At 46.1% G+C, this 16,497-nt stretch overlaps 1 protein-coding gene across 1 annotated transcript; it reads right to left on the reverse strand.

Moving 5' to 3' along the window:
- Window positions 1–424: 424 nt before the first annotated feature.
- LOC135698894 (uncharacterized) lies at window positions 425–2,452 on the reverse strand. The gene has a single exon (XM_065219036.1). The coding sequence runs from the start codon at window positions 2,450–2,452 to the stop codon at window positions 425–427; it is 2,028 nt and encodes a 675-aa protein (XP_065075108.1).
- Between the last annotated feature and the right edge of the window lie 14,045 nt (window positions 2,453–16,497).

Raw genomic sequence — 16,497 nt, forward strand, 5'->3', positions numbered from 1 at the left:
AATTTAATTGTTAACATTAGTGATGATACAAAGGTAAGTATAATACAATAATCTTACATTTTCAGTGTTCTTCTTCTTTTGCCAGGTCACCGTCTACCACGGATGGACAATTCCGGCACGATCTATAACCAACGGTAGGTATTTAGGTCCATTTTAGGTTAGGCAACAAGCTAGGTAAGTACTATTATTCTAATTTTAGGAACAACATACCTCAATTCTAATGAATGATCCACTTACTACGTGGAAAACCGCGAAATTATAAATACAAATCGAACTGTAATTACAATAAACGTTTTAAATCACAATTCTTCAATTATTAATCGCTAAACTTACAAGCTATTTCACCTCACTAGAATTCACTTCTTTATTTTTCCTCACAAAGAAACCAAAACAAACTTCTACAACTATATGCGTTTCTTTACATTCAATCTGTCATTCGCTTCGCCCGGCACTGGCGTTTCGCTCGCGAGGGTTCGGTCAGTTGGTTCACCCACAATTCGCCGCGTCGAGGGGTATCGGCGACATCCCCCAACCCGTGAACCACTTCCGTTTCCGGAGCGACTGCTTCCGTACTCCTGTCGTTGCTTGCCACGTCCAGAACCGCCAGCTTCACCGCAGGTCTAGCGAACACTCCTCTAGCTGTCTGTACCGTAGCACGCCTCACCTGCCCAGATTTGTCCGGAAAGGTCTCACAAATACGTCCTCGCTCCCAATGATTCTTCGAATTTTCGTCGACTATCACGACTAGATCGCCAGGTTCCAGCGGCTTCACTGCATCGAACCATTTCGTACGCCTCGTTAGCATCGGGAGATATTCTCGAACCCATCTGCGCCAGAATTCGTCCACGATGTGCTGCGCAAGCTTCCAGCTGTCTCGAAGGATGTTACCGTTCACAGGTTCGGTTGCTGGTTGCTTGATACCGGTTGACCCATACAGCAGAAAGTGGTTTGGCGTGAGTGCCTCTTCGTCTGCTGCCTCCAAGGGAACGTAGGTCAGCGGTCGCGAGTTGACGATCGCTTCAGCCTCCAACATGATCGTTTCCAACACCTCATCGCTTGGATGACGCGGACTATCCGATACTGCCTTCATCGCTACCTTTACGGACTTGACCATACGCTCCCATGGTCCTCCCATGTGCGGAGCCGCTGGAACGTTGAAATGCCACTGGGTGTTCGCGTTGGTGAATGTAGCAGCGCAGTCCTCGACGATGTCCTGGATCTTCTGCTTCTCTTCAGACAACTGGCGATTCGCTCCTACAAAGTTCGTGCCGTTATCGGAAAAGACTTCCAACGGTGCGCCCCGCCGGGCCACGAATCTCCTGAAGGCCATCACGCAGGAAGTCGTTGAAAGGCTGTGTGCCAGCTCCAGGTGAACCGCCCTCACTGTGAGACAGGTGAACAGGCAAATCCACCTCTTCGCCACGCTGCGTCCGACTTTGACTTCGAAAGGTCCCATATAATCGACACCGACGTAAGTAAACGGCCGAACGAATGGTGTCAACCGTACCTTTGGCAGTGGTCCCATCAGCGGTGGCACCGGAGCAGCTTTCAGCACTTTACAGTGTTGACAAGCTCTGCTGACTTTACGTACGAGAGTCCGAAGCTTCGGTATGTAGAACCCTTGCCGTAGTTCATTTAAGACTGTTTCTCCGTTGGTGTGAAGGAACCGCCGGTGGAAAGAATCCACCAGAAGGAAGGTGATACGATGATCCCTTGGCAATATTACGGGATACTTTGCCGTGTATGCAATGTGCGGTGCGTTTCCAATCCGACCTCCTACCCGAATGACTCCGTGATCATCGATGAATGGAATCAACGATTGCAGTGAGCTTTGTTTCCGAACGCTGCGACCCTTGCTCAGCTCGTGAAGCTCCTCCGAATACGCCTGCGCTTGGGCCTGTTGCCAAAGTGTCTCCTCCGCCTTCTCGAAATCCTCTTGGTCTGGACCTTGTCGCCATTGTGCATCACTCAGCGTGCGCTTCCAGAACCGTAGCGCCCTGTGAACGTAGGCCATCGTACGGACTAAACGATTCCAGCTTGAAAAACGTTCAGCATCAACTATCTCCACCGTCGTTTGGTGTACCGCTACCATTCGAAGTTCTTCGCTTGCCGCGTCTGCTTCGCTTACTTCTGCTGATTGCTTAGGCCACTGCCCTTTTGGATCTCGTAGAAACGATGGACCTTGAAACCAACGGTTTTCTGGATCAAACGATGGTCCCGAATTCCACTTGGTGGCGTCATCTGCCACGTTGAGCTTCGACGGTACGTAGTGCCATTCATCAACGCTGGTGAGCGAAAGAATCTCGCCCACCCGAAAAGCGACGAACTGGTGGTACCGACGGCTATCCGAGCGCAGCCACGCCAAAACTGTCGCTGAATCCGTCCAAAGGAACCGTTTTCGAATGTTGAGGGTTAGCGCCGAACACACGTTTTGCAATAAGCGGGATCCCATCATGGCAGCCTGAAGCTCCAAGCGTGGAATTGAGAAGTGGCGTAACTTTTGTTTTTGCTGCTACCAACGAACACCAGCTACCTCCGCTGAACATCATTCTCAGGTAAGCGACACGCACATGCCGCTACGCTTGCATCCGTGAACACGTGGACCTCGATTTCGTCCACCTCCTGTGGCAGAAGACTTCCGAAAAAGCAGCGCGGAACTTTCACCTCGTCGATCATCTCATACAGCTCGATCCATCTACTCCATAGTTCGTACAGTTGTTCTGCTATGGGCTCATCCCAGTCAGTACCCGTTCTCCAAATCTCTTGCATCAGGATTTTTCCCTGCACAACGAAGTGCGCCACGAATCCCAAAGGATCATACAGTTTCATCACGGTCCGCAGTACTTGCCTCTTCGTTGGAATCGGTCCGTTACTACCCAAGACTTCTTTGAGCCCTGTCTGATCGAAGGTGAAATGATCCGCTGAATGTACCCACACGACACCCAAGACGCGTTCGTAAATTTCATTCTTGTCGAGGCTCAGCGACTTGCTGGCTGTCGATCCAGTCTCCCCTAGACGATTGAGCACCTCCTGCGAGTTGGACAGGATTTTGCCGAATTCGAAAGCTGCTGCTGCGTGAATAAGCTGTACTTGGTTGACAAGCTGAACTGCTTCCTCCACCGAGTTGACACTGTCGAGGAAGTCATCTACGTAATGGTTGTTAATGATTGCGTTTGTTGCTCTGGGATACAGCTCCGCGTAGTCAAGAGCGTTTTTATTCTTAACGAACTGTGCTGTGCATGGTGAGCTGGTTGCTCCGAACATAGCGACGTTGATCACATAGACCTGCACTTCATCTTCCGGACTGCTACGCCATAGGAAGCACTGTGACCACTTATCCACCTCTCGAATGAGGATTCTCAAGAACATTTCGCGGATATCGGAGCAAACTGCGATTTTGCCTTCCCTGAATCGTAGCAAAACATCTACGAGCGATACGAGAAGGTCCGGCCCCTTGAGAAGCATGTCGTTGAATGAAACTCCACCAGCCTTCGCGGCGGCATCCCACACCATTCGAATTTTGTTGGGTTTCTTAGGATTGATCACCACCCCTAACGGAAGGTACCACACACGCTGAGGGTTCGCATTCGCAACCTCTTCCACTGTTACCTTGCGAACGTACTGCTTCTGCTCGTAACTCTCCATTTGCTCGTTCACCTTTCTACGCAACTCCGGATCCTTTGCCAACCGTTTTTCCAGTCCTCTCAACCTACTGATCGCCATTTGGTAGCTGCCCGGAAAGTTCACGTTGTCCTTTCTCCAAAGCAAACCCGCCTCTATACGAGTTCCTCTCCGTACCGTTGTCGCTTCCAGAATGCTGCGTGCTCGTTTGTCCTCCTCGGATTCGAGCTGCTGCATCAAAACGGCATCTTCTACTGCGAAGAACTTTCGCATCGAATCGTGTAATTCGCGGTTGCTAATGTCTTCACAGGCATGGATGTGCAGCTGCTCAACTGATCCTTCAGTTCCAGAATTCCTCCCGTATACGCACCAACCTAGACGAGTTTTGGTCGCAACTGGTTCGCTGCTGCTGCCTTCACGAGTCTTCAAGCTAGTGAGCAACCGTACGTGTTCCAGCCCGATGATCATGCCAGGCTTAGCGTTGACATAGCTAGCCACGGGAAGACCTTCAAGATACGGGAACGTATTCGACAGCTCTAAATAGTCCAACGTTTGACTTGGAAGCCCTAGCTCGCACACCGTTCGCACGTTGCCCAGTTGGAATGTTTCCTTCTTCCGAGCTCCGGATATCTTCACGCTTATTCTCTTGGAAGTCTTCTCCTGTCTACTGATCTTGCCGGTCCAACTCAGCCACAAGTTATCGGGTTCACCCTCTATGCCCAACTGTGCAGCGATTTCCTCCTCGAGTAGCGTCGATGATGATCCGTCATCCAGGAACACGAAAGTTTCAACTTGTTTCCCCTCTCCGTACAGCGTAACTGGCAAATAGCGGAACAGCGAAAAGGATTTCGTGTGGTGATGATTTTGATGAACAGTCTCGCCAGACCTTGGACCATCAGTAGTATCATTGCGGCTGCTGTGCAGCAGCATATGATGTCGAACTCGGCAACTATCCACTCCGCATTCCTTTTTCGAGCGACACGGCCATTTACGATGCGGTATCAAGCACAATCGGCACAAGTTCTTCTGCCGCATTGCCTTCCATCGGCCTCCGATGTCCAACTCTTTGAAACTGGAACAGTTCAGGATCTGATGACCATCTTTCTCACAATACGAACACGCTTTTGACGTACATTCGCCGCTTGCACTCTCCTTCTTCGATACGCTTGGCGACACGTTCGCGTGAGTGAAAAGCTTTTCCTTTTGCTTCGACTTTTCCACTTTTTGGTGTTTGTGGTAGTTTTGGGCGGATTCCACGTCGATGCTTAGCTCGGCAGCAAGGTTCACTAGTCCCGACATGAAGCTGTTGAATGTCGCTAGGTTGACGTTCGCTGACGATTGTTTGAACGTACCCCACTGCATCTTCAGCGAGGTGGGTAATTTGTCGACCAACTCTTGTAGCAGCATTGGATTTGATAAATGTGCTTGCTGATCAGCCAGGATGATATGATCGACGAGATTTTGAATCACCAACCCATACGCAACGATGGTGTTCAAGTTATCATACTTCGGCGGCGGAACGCTTCTCACCTTCTTCAGAAGAGAACTAATCAGGATCTCTGGCCTTCTGTATAGCTTATGCAACGTTTCCATCACGTACGGGACGGATGCTGGCAGGAGTAGACGACTTCTAACTGCCTCAAGTGCGGAACCTCCCAAGCTACGTTGCAATCTGGCCAGATTCTCGGCGTCCGTGTACCCGCAGACCTCCGTCGTGTTTTTGAAGGAACTGTAGAACATAGGCCATTCCTGGGGATCCCCGCTGAACTTCGGCAACTCGCGTGGCATTACTTGCCGAGCTGCCAATTGGGCACTGGTCGGTCCCAAACTGACTGGCGGAGGGTTCATATTCCCGTAGCACAACGATGTTGGTATTACCGAGGGCGGTATTTCCGGTCCTATGACGGGATATGGACAACTTGATGGTGGGTACGGAAACGGCACTGAGTATCCGGAGTAAACGTTCGAATAGTTTGGAGTCCCCGGTCCCAGACTTGCGGTGGTTGTAGTTGGTAACAACGGAGGATTTATGGGCATTGCTCCATTGGAAAAAGGAGGATACTGGAACGAACCAACCGTTGACGAAACAGGCGGATTCACGGAAACGAGAGGTACTGGTTGAAACGAAGTCGAAATCGGCAACTGTGGCAACGATGCGACTGTGGCAGCACCCAGATAATGTTGTGGATTTCTAATGAGGCCACTTGAACTATACGGTATCGACGGAATAACCCCGGCTGCACTCGAAAGCATGCCTTTCATTTCCGGGCACGAATAGACCGGTGCGAAGCCGTCACAGACGAGTGGAACGCCAGACCGAGTCGGTACAGTCGATACTATCGACGAAGTAAACGCCGGCGCCACGGCCACCGTAGTGACGAAACTTCCACCAGCTGTCACGACCGTCGTTAATGGAACAGCAGCAATCGTGGGTAGATGAGATGATGCGCTTCCTGGTATCGGTACGACATTCGACTCGTAAGACTTCGCCAGAGCGGTAACGTTCCCGCTGGGAACAGGAATGGTCGGATCCGGATAAAGTACTCCAAGATTCAACGAAACAAGGCTGCTTGAAGTTGAATGCATTGGTAATGGTACCACGATCCCGGGATTTTCCTTGCTAACAGCTGGGACTGACAGGGTAGCTTTCTGTCCAGACGTTGTGGGCTTCGACTGTCCAACTCCGTCCAGTTGGGCTCCCTTTTTAAGCCATTTTTCCAGCTGTTCGCGCCTACTTTTCACACTGACTCCGCTTCTCCTACGTGAAGAATCCTTCTCTTCTCCAATCTGCATCATCAACTCGTATTTCTGCCTCAAGTACTCCTGTTCTTCGTCGATTTCCTTCAGCTTGGCCTCTTCTTCCAGTTTACGGATCCTCTTTTCTTCTTCCGCACGTTTCTTCCTCAGCTTCCGTTCATCCTCAAGGAGTTGAAGGCTGAGCTGCAATCTCTGCGAAACTCGACTGCTCTTACTGACGGACGACTCGTTGAATGATACACCCGACTTCGATGCACCACCCTCCCAGTCTGTCAGGCAATTGTTGCACTTGAAACTTCTTTCCGGCTGCGCAATAGACTCGCTGACACCCGCGCACTGAAAGTGTATCCACGATTCGCACACATCGCAACACACCATATCATCATCGGTATCCGCACGATTGCACTTTTTGCAATGCTTTTCATTGCTAACCGAAGTCACACTGTTTGCGTCCGACATTTCGAGATCGACCTAAATTAACCTGACAACCGTCTCTAGTGAAGCTTGACGACTAACTCTAATGCTAACGACGATACTCACAACCGACGAAGGTGACAGAATCAAAAAAGGCACTGACTTTATTATGCTACAGTTTCGATGTCGGTCCGCAATCGATGCGAATTGTCGTTGTTGTTGTTGTTGGTCGTCTTCAACGGTGGGTCGTCTCGCTGTCTCGCTGCTGTGAAATGTCCTTCCCGATGGGCAACAAGCAATCATCCAGCTCTGGATGAAAATCTTTGAAGGATGTTCTCGATAGTCAGAACAAACACCGTCTTTTAGTTGCAAACTTAGCAGCTTCAAAGCTGTAATTTAATTGTTAACATTAGTGATGATACAAAGGTAAGTATAATACAATAATCTTACATTTTCAGTGTTCTTCTTCTTTTTCCAGGTCACCGTCTACCACGGATGGACAATTCCGGCACGATCTATAACCAACGGTAGGTATTTAGGTCCATTTTAGGTTAGGCAACAAGCTAGGTAAGTACTATTATTCTAATTTTAGGAACAACATACCTCAATTCTAATGAATGATCCACTTACTACGTGGAAAACCGCGAAATTATAAATACAAATCGAACTGTAATTACAATAAACGTTTTAAATCACAATTCTTCAATTATTAATCGCTAAACTTACAAGCTATTTCACCTCACTAGAATTCACTTCTTTATTTTTCCTCACAAAGAAACCAAAACAAACTTCTACAACTATATGCGTTTCTTTACATTCAATCTGTCATTCGCTTCGCCCGGCACTGGCGTTTCGCTCGCGAGGGTTCGGTCAGTTGGTTCACCCACAATTCGCCGCGTCGAGGGGTATCGGCGACACCATCAAAAGCGTTAGATGCTTTTCTCAATCTACTGCCCTTGCATGAATACGTGCAACTAGAAGCGGAAAGAAGTGCTCTAAGGTTCAAAGATCTAAGAAAGTCATGCCTGGTGACCTGGTTGATCACCTGGAGACTGGATTAAACCAGAGGAAAATTATGACACTCCCTTCAACGTATGTGAAATGTTGCGTTCGGATTGGGAAGTCGGTGGACCTAGCGTTCGTCAAGGCTCAATCATATTTTTCACAGATGTCTCAAAAATTGGAACACAAACAGGTGCAGGAATCTTTGGCCCTGGGACAAATATTTCAGTAGCGATGGGACATTGTCCAACAGTGTTTCAAGCGGAAATCGTGGCCATACTTGAATGTGTAAGTGTTTGCCTAAAGAGAAAATATAGATGTGTATTCTCTTGTTGCGACAGCTGTGTAAACAGAACTCAGTAAACTTATATTGGGTTCCTGGACACTGTGGCATTGAAGGGAATGAAAAGGTCAACGATCTCGCAAAATTACGTTCCAATTCACCGTTTATTGGCACAGAACCATACTGTGGAATATCAAACTGTACTGTAAAAATGGAACTCAAACGCTGGGAAGAACAAAGGGTGATGGCCAACTGGATGGCCGTCACGAAGTGCAACCAGTCGAAAAGATTTATAACTCCAAATGTAACACATACCAAAAAGCTCTTGGAGCTCAATAAACGGGCTCTTAGTATATACACTGGCCTAGTAGCTGGGCACTGTCCGAGTAGATATCATTTGAAGAACATTGGTCGGGTTCAGAGCGATATCTGCCGTTTCTGTAGCATAGAACGTGAAACCTCGGAACATCTGCTTTGCAGTTGCGGTGCATTACACAGACGTAGATCTAAATTTCTTCGTAGTGTTATTTTACAACCTAGTGGAATTTGGTCTGCTAATCCTGGAAAGGTAGTTGGTTTCATAAACCATATCATGCCTGACTGGGAAAGGACGTGTCCAGGCAATTAGCTGTCCACTCATTAAATGGTGGTCAGCTTGCATGATACGAACAGTAAACAGGGGTACCACAAAAGTTCAAATAATGGACGCAGTGGTTCAACTCCCCCCAACAGAAAAAAAAATGTAGTTTAGCTGTTTGAAAATAAATTAGTAAAGTTAGAATGGGTAAAAATGAAATTAAATTAAGACTATTCAACCATTCAAGTATGAGCTACCATTAAAAAGTGCCAGAAAAGTGCCTTAAAAGAAGACAATAAAAATTTGAAAGAACTGACGAACAATGTTTACATGTTCCTGTTGTGCTCGGTAGTGCCCTGGAACCAAAAATTAGCACCGAAACGCTTTTCACCACTCCGTTTATCGATCTAAACTACACGGAACGGAAATTACTCGTAAAAAACCATTGATTTTCATATAAAATTGCGCTATATCGTATTAAACATATTTTTTCAGGTGGTTCTCCGAAATATGAAATTGGCGATAACAATGGCAATCACGTGAAGCTTAGCTTCAGTGTATACCGTTTGTAAAAATCATGTAAATTTCTGTGATATATAGAGCACACTTAATTAACGTTAAATTTGGCGTTAATTTACACACAATTTCGTGTAAATTTAAGCGGGATATCGCATGAAGCAGCAACGTTGTATACAAGTTTACAAACAGGAGATTTTATGCGATTGAATTCAGGTTTTTTTTCTGCGTATAGTATCTATATCTATTACTATTACTAGACAAATTTCCATGAAACTACGGTGAGTTAAGAGGGATTACACAATTATTCAATATGCCTTCAAATTGTCAAAATTAAAACCTTACCGTAATAGGTTATACCATGAAAGCTCCTAATTTATGACAGTCATCATTACCCAGACGTTGACTTAGTCACTCTTCAGTCCCCCTGGCATCATCGCTGGCCCTAACATTTCTCGCTTTTCGCATAGCTACGACTCGGGAAAACCCAATGAACCGTTTCATCATGATGACGGCGACGACGGCGACCGACGCCAATGATTCATCTTTCTGTTGTTTGTTTTGGGGGTTGCCCTTCCCAGAGCACTTTTCCGACATTGGATACCTTTTAACGTCCCGGCAATTTCTCAACCTCTTTCCCAACCCCCCAGTTCACGGCGTGCGGTTCTGGAGCTTAGGGTATTGGTGGCAGACTAATTGAATCAGTGTCGAGTGGCTTCCTCCCCACAGCCTCCTTCTCAATGATAATAATAAAAACAATGACTTAAGGTTCCCGTTCAGGGCAGGGGAATTCCAGGGCCTGCTGCGTCAGTATTGTTTCCTGGGGAATAAATCAATCAAGAAATTATCGTCAGTGTATTGATGGATCGCATTGCGTCTGGGACGGATGCCTTCGGAGATATTGAATTTCTGACATTTATAGAAATAACGGCACGTCACATTCTGGTCGGAATGGGAGTGAGCGGAAAAATGAGCACAATTTATCTAATGGCTCGATTTGCGGTAGGCGAAGTAATCTGATAGTCCGGAAATCTGGAAGCTATTCTCAGCAGATGCGGTTGCTTCGATAGAGTTGCTTCCATCAGTGATTGTTCAAAAGCTCCGTTCCGTATCTTGGGATGCAAAGTGGCCAACTCCAAGCCCCATTTGGCTAATCTCGAGCTAACAACACTTTCAAGAAGCAAATGTTTGCATAGGATCAACAACACCCTTTAGTTTGCCAAGTTGGTTGTATCAGCAAATCTTCTCGTATGTAAAACAACCGATCCTAACCTAACAAAACCAATCATGGATCGCTGATTTGTTTGAATTTAATTAATGCTTACGATGCTTCTTTGAAAGTCCACAAAGTAAGCAGAAGAAACCCCTTGAAACAAATCCGAACTGTGAGAATCGATTTCTCCTATAAAGAAAAGTTGAATTATGTGACTTCCGGACTCCGGGAGGAGGCCACAGCGATAAACATGTCTGCCTCACGTATAGCGACTGCCTTCGGACAATCAATTTCGAGCACCGGAAATCGTGTGTGCAATCTCTCATAAATGTTTTTCGATCCCCCTCGTCCTTTTTGGGCGTCTTATCTTTAACTACCCGACTGCGACAGCCTTGGGAGTTGTTTTTGCAGAGCGAACGATGCGGGGTATTATTCCAGCCAAGCGAGCGACTGTCCCCAAGGGATAGTTGGTACTATTCCGGGCCGAGCGAGAAAACAAGTGCGATTCTGGGGCCAAGAAACGACCGGCCGGTGCAATCAATAAAAGTTTTATTGGCTGGAAATTGATTCATTTCAGTTCGGGAGATGGTGGACGGCTAGTGTGGGGAAAATTTTTGGAGATACGTACTTGCTAGAGTGCGGTGCTGAATTGGTTTGGCGAGTTTTGGAATAATGGAAATATTTCTGCACTTGGTCAACAATTTGGTAGCAGCGAATTATGATGTGTTCATGATCTTTCTAATGGAATTCAGAGACGATGTTAAATAAGAGACGCGCGAGGACTAACCGTAAAACGCGGTTCCAGTCGAGCGCTCCACTAGGAAATATAATACAGTCAGGAATCCTTATTGCCGGGGTAACGGGGGCGTGAATAGGGAACCGTGAATAAGGATGGGTTAGACCAACAAGCCTGTGTCATTTGATTCAGATTTCATCGGGAACTACGCCGCTAGAGGCGCTTCAATTATGTTACTTCTGACGGGTGCTATAATATATGGAACTTGGGTCCAACATAGAATATTTATTTCGTGATCCTGGCCATACAGAAAATTGCTGTCTTCAGCAAAGTTGTTCAGGAGATCAAGTCCTTTCGAATGGTGGCCATATTAGCTCAGAACTCTCTCATTACGCAGCGCTAATGTGCACATGAGCTTCCTGTATAAGCTGTATCTCAAAATCCTGGCAATATAGAAGGTTACTGTCTGGAGCAAAGTTGTTCAGGTAACCATAGCCTTTTAGATGGTGGGCATATTAGTTCAGCACACTCTCACTACGCAGCGCTAATGTGCATGTGAACTTCCTATATAATCTGTATCTCGAGAGCCTGGTCATATAGAAAGTTGTTGTCTTCAGCAAAGTTGTTCAGGCTACCAAGTTCTTTCGCATGGTGGTCATATTATTTCACAACTCTCTCACTACGCGGCGCTAGTGTTAAAGCGAACTTCCTGTATAAACGGTATCTCGAGAACCTGGCCATATAGAAAGATGATGTATTGAGTAAAGTTGTTCAGGCTACCAAATCCTTTCGGATGGTGGTCATATTATTTCACAAATCTCTCACTACGCGGCGCTAGTGTACACATGAACTACCTTAATATTTCTCGAAAGCTTGTCCGTATAAGATGTTGCTGTGAAAGGTGACAACAGGAACCGGAAAAAGGATGACGTGTAGAGGCCGGAAATTGATTTTAAAATCCAAGATGGCAGCCATCGTTTCAAGAAAAACTATTAATTAGCCAACAATATGGGTATTTCCGGAAAGAGGACAACGTATAGAGGTCGGACATCGATGTCAGACGTCATTTTCAAATCCAAGCTGGTGCCCATCGGTTCATGAAAAACTGTCAAATACCCTATAATATGGGTATTTCCGGATAGGGGACGACGTGTGAGACCGGAAATCAATGCCAGACGGCATTTTAGAATCCAAGATGGCAGCCATCGGTTTAAGAAAAACTGTGAAATACCCTACAATACGGATATTTCCGGATAGGGGATGACGTGTAGAGGCCGGAAATCGATGTCAGACGTCATTTTCAAATCCAAACTGGTGCTCAGCGGTTCATGAAAAACTGTCAAATACCCTACAATATGGGTATTGTTGGTTAGGGGATGAAGTGTAGAGGCCGGAAATGGATGCCAGACGGAATTTTAGAATCCAAGATGGCAACCATTCGTTCAAGATAAACTGTGAAATACCCTACAATATGGGTATTTCCGGATAGGGGATGACGTGTAGAGGCCGGAAATCGATGTCAGACGTCATTTTGGAATCGAACTCAGGAATTCAGCCAATAAGCCAAGTTGGCATAAGAATAGGAATCATCTATGATCCATGAGTGAATGGTTTTCGTTATATGACGGTAATCTAATAAAATGTGGCTTAGTATATAACTTCAATGTTTAAAATTGTTTTATGCGTAAATGTCAAGTTTGGTGAAAAAACGATTTTCAAGACATTTTTTAAAAATGCCCGGACATTTAAAATTTCGATCACAGACTTTTAAAAAAATCATCTGGCATCCCTGAAAAGGCTGAGTTAATTGATGAAAGAGCGAAAGGCCTGGTGAAAGGAGCTATTGATTTCTCGACGCAAGATTTCACTAATACAACGTAGCTAGTGTAGCCGTGTAAAATCGATTTATTATTATTTTCAACCAGGAAATCAGCTGTCAAAGTGTTCGACTTGACAGCGATTTTCTTTTCGCATGTATTAATGAAACTGCTTACTAATTGTTGGATCATAGCAATCACTGGAACACTATATAAACGGTGCAATTGACAAGTATTGAGGCATCATTCTCTGCTTGATCGTCAAGCAGTTCAGTTCGGTGTTAGCTCACTCTCTCGAGTTGTTTGAAAAGTTCGTGGCGATAGTGTTCGCGCTCTCTCTTTCGCGGTTTGTCGTGCGTGTGTGTATGCCCCGAAATGGGGAAGCATCGGTCGCGAAGCCCGGCGAAGGTCCAGAACCCCGGTGAAGGAAGCTCCGGTGTGCCTACCTCGAACAGGTTTGCTGTTCTCCCCATGGATGGGAATATCCAGCCAGCTGTGTTGGAAAAACGCAGCAAGAAGAGGAAGAAGAATCGAGGCCAGTCCAATGTCACTGCGACAAACGTCAGCGACATCGGTGATTTTGGCGACGCCATCTGCAACGAAAATTCTGCCGGCCCGAGTGCGGCAAAAGTGAAGCTACCTCCATTGGTAGTGAAAAATGCCCATCTTAATGAGCTCATCGCAGATCTAGCGATGCTGGGCGTTAAAGCCGAATACAAGTTGGTGCTCCGTACCAAAGCGGTGGTCGTCGCCCTTCTGAGGACTTCCAAGGTGGAATTCTTCACCCACGACATTCCCGGTGAGAAGCCATTCAAGGTCGTCATTAGGGGCCTACCAAACTTCGACCCGAAGTTTATCGAAGCTGAAATCAGAGACCGGTACAAGCTGGCCCCAAGTGCCGTCTATCGGATGACAAGGAAGGACGAAAATGTGAAGGCGTATCCGGATAGCCTTTTCCTGGTACACTTCCAGAAGGTGACGCTCAACGCGCTGAAAGCCATCCGCTCCATCAATTCCATCATCGTCCGCTGGGAGCCATACCGTGGCGGCCATCGTGATGTGACTCAGTGCCAACGGTGTCTGAACTTCGGACACGGCACCCGCAACTGCAACATCAAGCCACGCTGTGGCAATTGCGCTCAAGACCATGCCACTTCCGACTGCCCTGCGGATGGAGCCGTGGCGTTAAAATGCGCCAACTGTGGTGGTGCTCACCAAGGATCCAACAAGCAGTGCCCTAAACGCGACGATTTCAAGCGCATCCGAAATCAGGCGTGCACCAAAAATCAACCAGCACGAAGGAAGGATAAGGCCCCGGCTTTCAGGGCGGAGGACTTTCCGCCTCTTCATGGACAAGCGAATCCAAGGGTGCGAACCGCCTCCCTCAAGAAACGTCTGGATCTTCTGCTGGACAAAGCTCTCCATCCCCCTTGGATTCTGGAGACAACCAACAGCTCAACCAAATAATCCCGATCTGTTCACAGCGGATGAATTGATGGAGATTTTCTTGATTGCCTCTCACCCCAAAAGGCCTGGGTTCAATCGTAGTCGGCACCGCCGGGATTTTCTGAGGCATAAAATCTATGATCACGCCTTCCTTCGGAAGGGAAGTAAAGCCGTTGGTTCCCGGTTCATGAGTTGATGGGTCGATAGGTACAGGTGTGGAAGCTGCCTCTCTGGCGTCGGTAGCATTGGTACTCAGTACGGAAAACAAGATCGACGGAAAACTTTATGGACTTTCTAAAAGTTCTTTAAATTTCTCAGAAGATCTACAAACTTCCCTGCGAACTTCTCAGGTAGTTTTGAAAATTTCTCTTAAGATCTTAAAACTTCCCTGAAGTTCTTCAAATTTCTCAGAAGATCTGCGAACTTTCCTGAAGTTCTGCAAATTTCTCTGAAGATCTATGGTTTTCCCTGAGCACTGGTTCTCATTTCGGTCGTTAAATGATGCCCCGAATGGGTTTCTATTTAGCTGAGAAACCAGACGACACCACAGAGCATTCGAAGATGAATCCCAACAGGGAACTCAAAAGTGGATCTCGATAGGGAATGTAGGAGATGATTCCAACACGAAATCGAAATGCGGATCCCGACATCAAAAACGGATGCCGACAGTAAATTCAGAACAGGATCCCGACAAAGAAGCATAATACGGAACACAATACGGAATGCGAACGTAGATCCCGACAAGGAATTCGAATGTGGATCCCGTCAGGGAATGCGAGGGGCAGATCCCGACAAGAAATCGAAAATCGGATCCCGATGAGGAATCTGAATACGGATCTCGATGGGAAAGTTTTCCAATGATGGAGAGCAATTCCCAATTGCCCAGAGCGGATTCTGGCAGAGAGTTGGAGCGGTGGAGATCATCTATCGTACTTGATGGACAGCGGATCAATGGATTCAGTTTACTCGGCTGAATGAAGGTTCCTGTTTATAATTAAAAAAAAAAACTACAAGGGAAAGCCTTATGGGGTTGTACGTAATGGTGACGTAAGACTACGTGGTCTTATATACTAAATCTTATTTACTAACTGCAGCAAAAGCTTGTGGTTTTGTGTAGGAATAGGAATTTGAGCGGGGTTCTCTCTGCTTGTACTCTTTAGTATGACGCTCTTGACATAGGTGGCCCACAGCAACTCACGAAGAGCTACTGATTCCTATCAATAGTGGTGCGGCTTCAGCCTCCTTCTATGGATGCTCATGTGATGCTGCAACTCGCTTCTTGCAGGTAGCCTTTCGTTGTGTACAGGAGAACACCGCCATTCACCACGAGGTGATACCGGATACTGGATGGAATTCAACTTTGAAATCTGTGTTAGGGAAATCGCTTTTCACAGGCAATCGGTGATAATTTTAAAATCATAACAACAATTCCACAGTCGTGCAATTTTCAATAGTTACATTTTCAAAAATGATAAAGTTCTAAATTTAACAGATGCGTAGAAATATATCTGATCGATTGGTAATAAAATTATTGAAATTAGACCAGGGGCAGCTGAGTTAATAGCGTTCAAAATCTTTCATAATTTTGTTACAAGTTCCATTTTTGGTTTTCTCAAAGTGTACCCCCATATAGAAATCGCAGACGTAGTCCTACGTCAAAACCTGTTAAAATTCGAGAGATTTGAAAACAATCTGTCAAGTTGTTCTTACAAATATTATGGTCGGAGGGTAGCTTTTATGCTTCATTGCAAATGAGAACGACCCTAATTTGGGTTTGGTTTACTAATTAACCACAAAGTGCAGGAACTCAGCGATGAGCGAAATTGTCTCATGTTTTTCCAGGTTTTTCTAAGAGAAAATTCCCGAATATGAGAAAAGTAGAGATTGAATTCACTCAGTCTATTGGTACTACAAGATGGAGTCAAATTATCGTCAATTTTCCTCATTTCCGACAGATTTTTGAGGATCAGAAAAATAGAATTTACTCATCGCTGGGTTACTTTTTACGATTACGAGTAAACTTAACTCGAATTTAGGTCGTTATCATTGGCTGTAACGTCTAACAGAATGCTTCATATCGGTCTAATATAGGGTTGCTACAGCTAAGGGCAATAA

This window comes from Ochlerotatus camptorhynchus, unplaced genomic scaffold, assembly GCF_037179485.1.
Source record: "Ochlerotatus camptorhynchus isolate MF236.1 unplaced genomic scaffold, CSIRO-AGI_Acam_v1.1 ptg000098l, whole genome shotgun sequence".
NCBI classification, from domain to species: Eukaryota; Metazoa; Arthropoda; class Insecta; order Diptera; family Culicidae; genus Ochlerotatus; species Ochlerotatus camptorhynchus.

Coding starts and splice junctions, on each gene's coding strand:
- LOC135698894 (XM_065219036.1), bottom strand. CDS start 2,452: ATGGGATCCCGCTTATTGCAAAACGTGTGTTCGGCGCTAACCCTCAAC.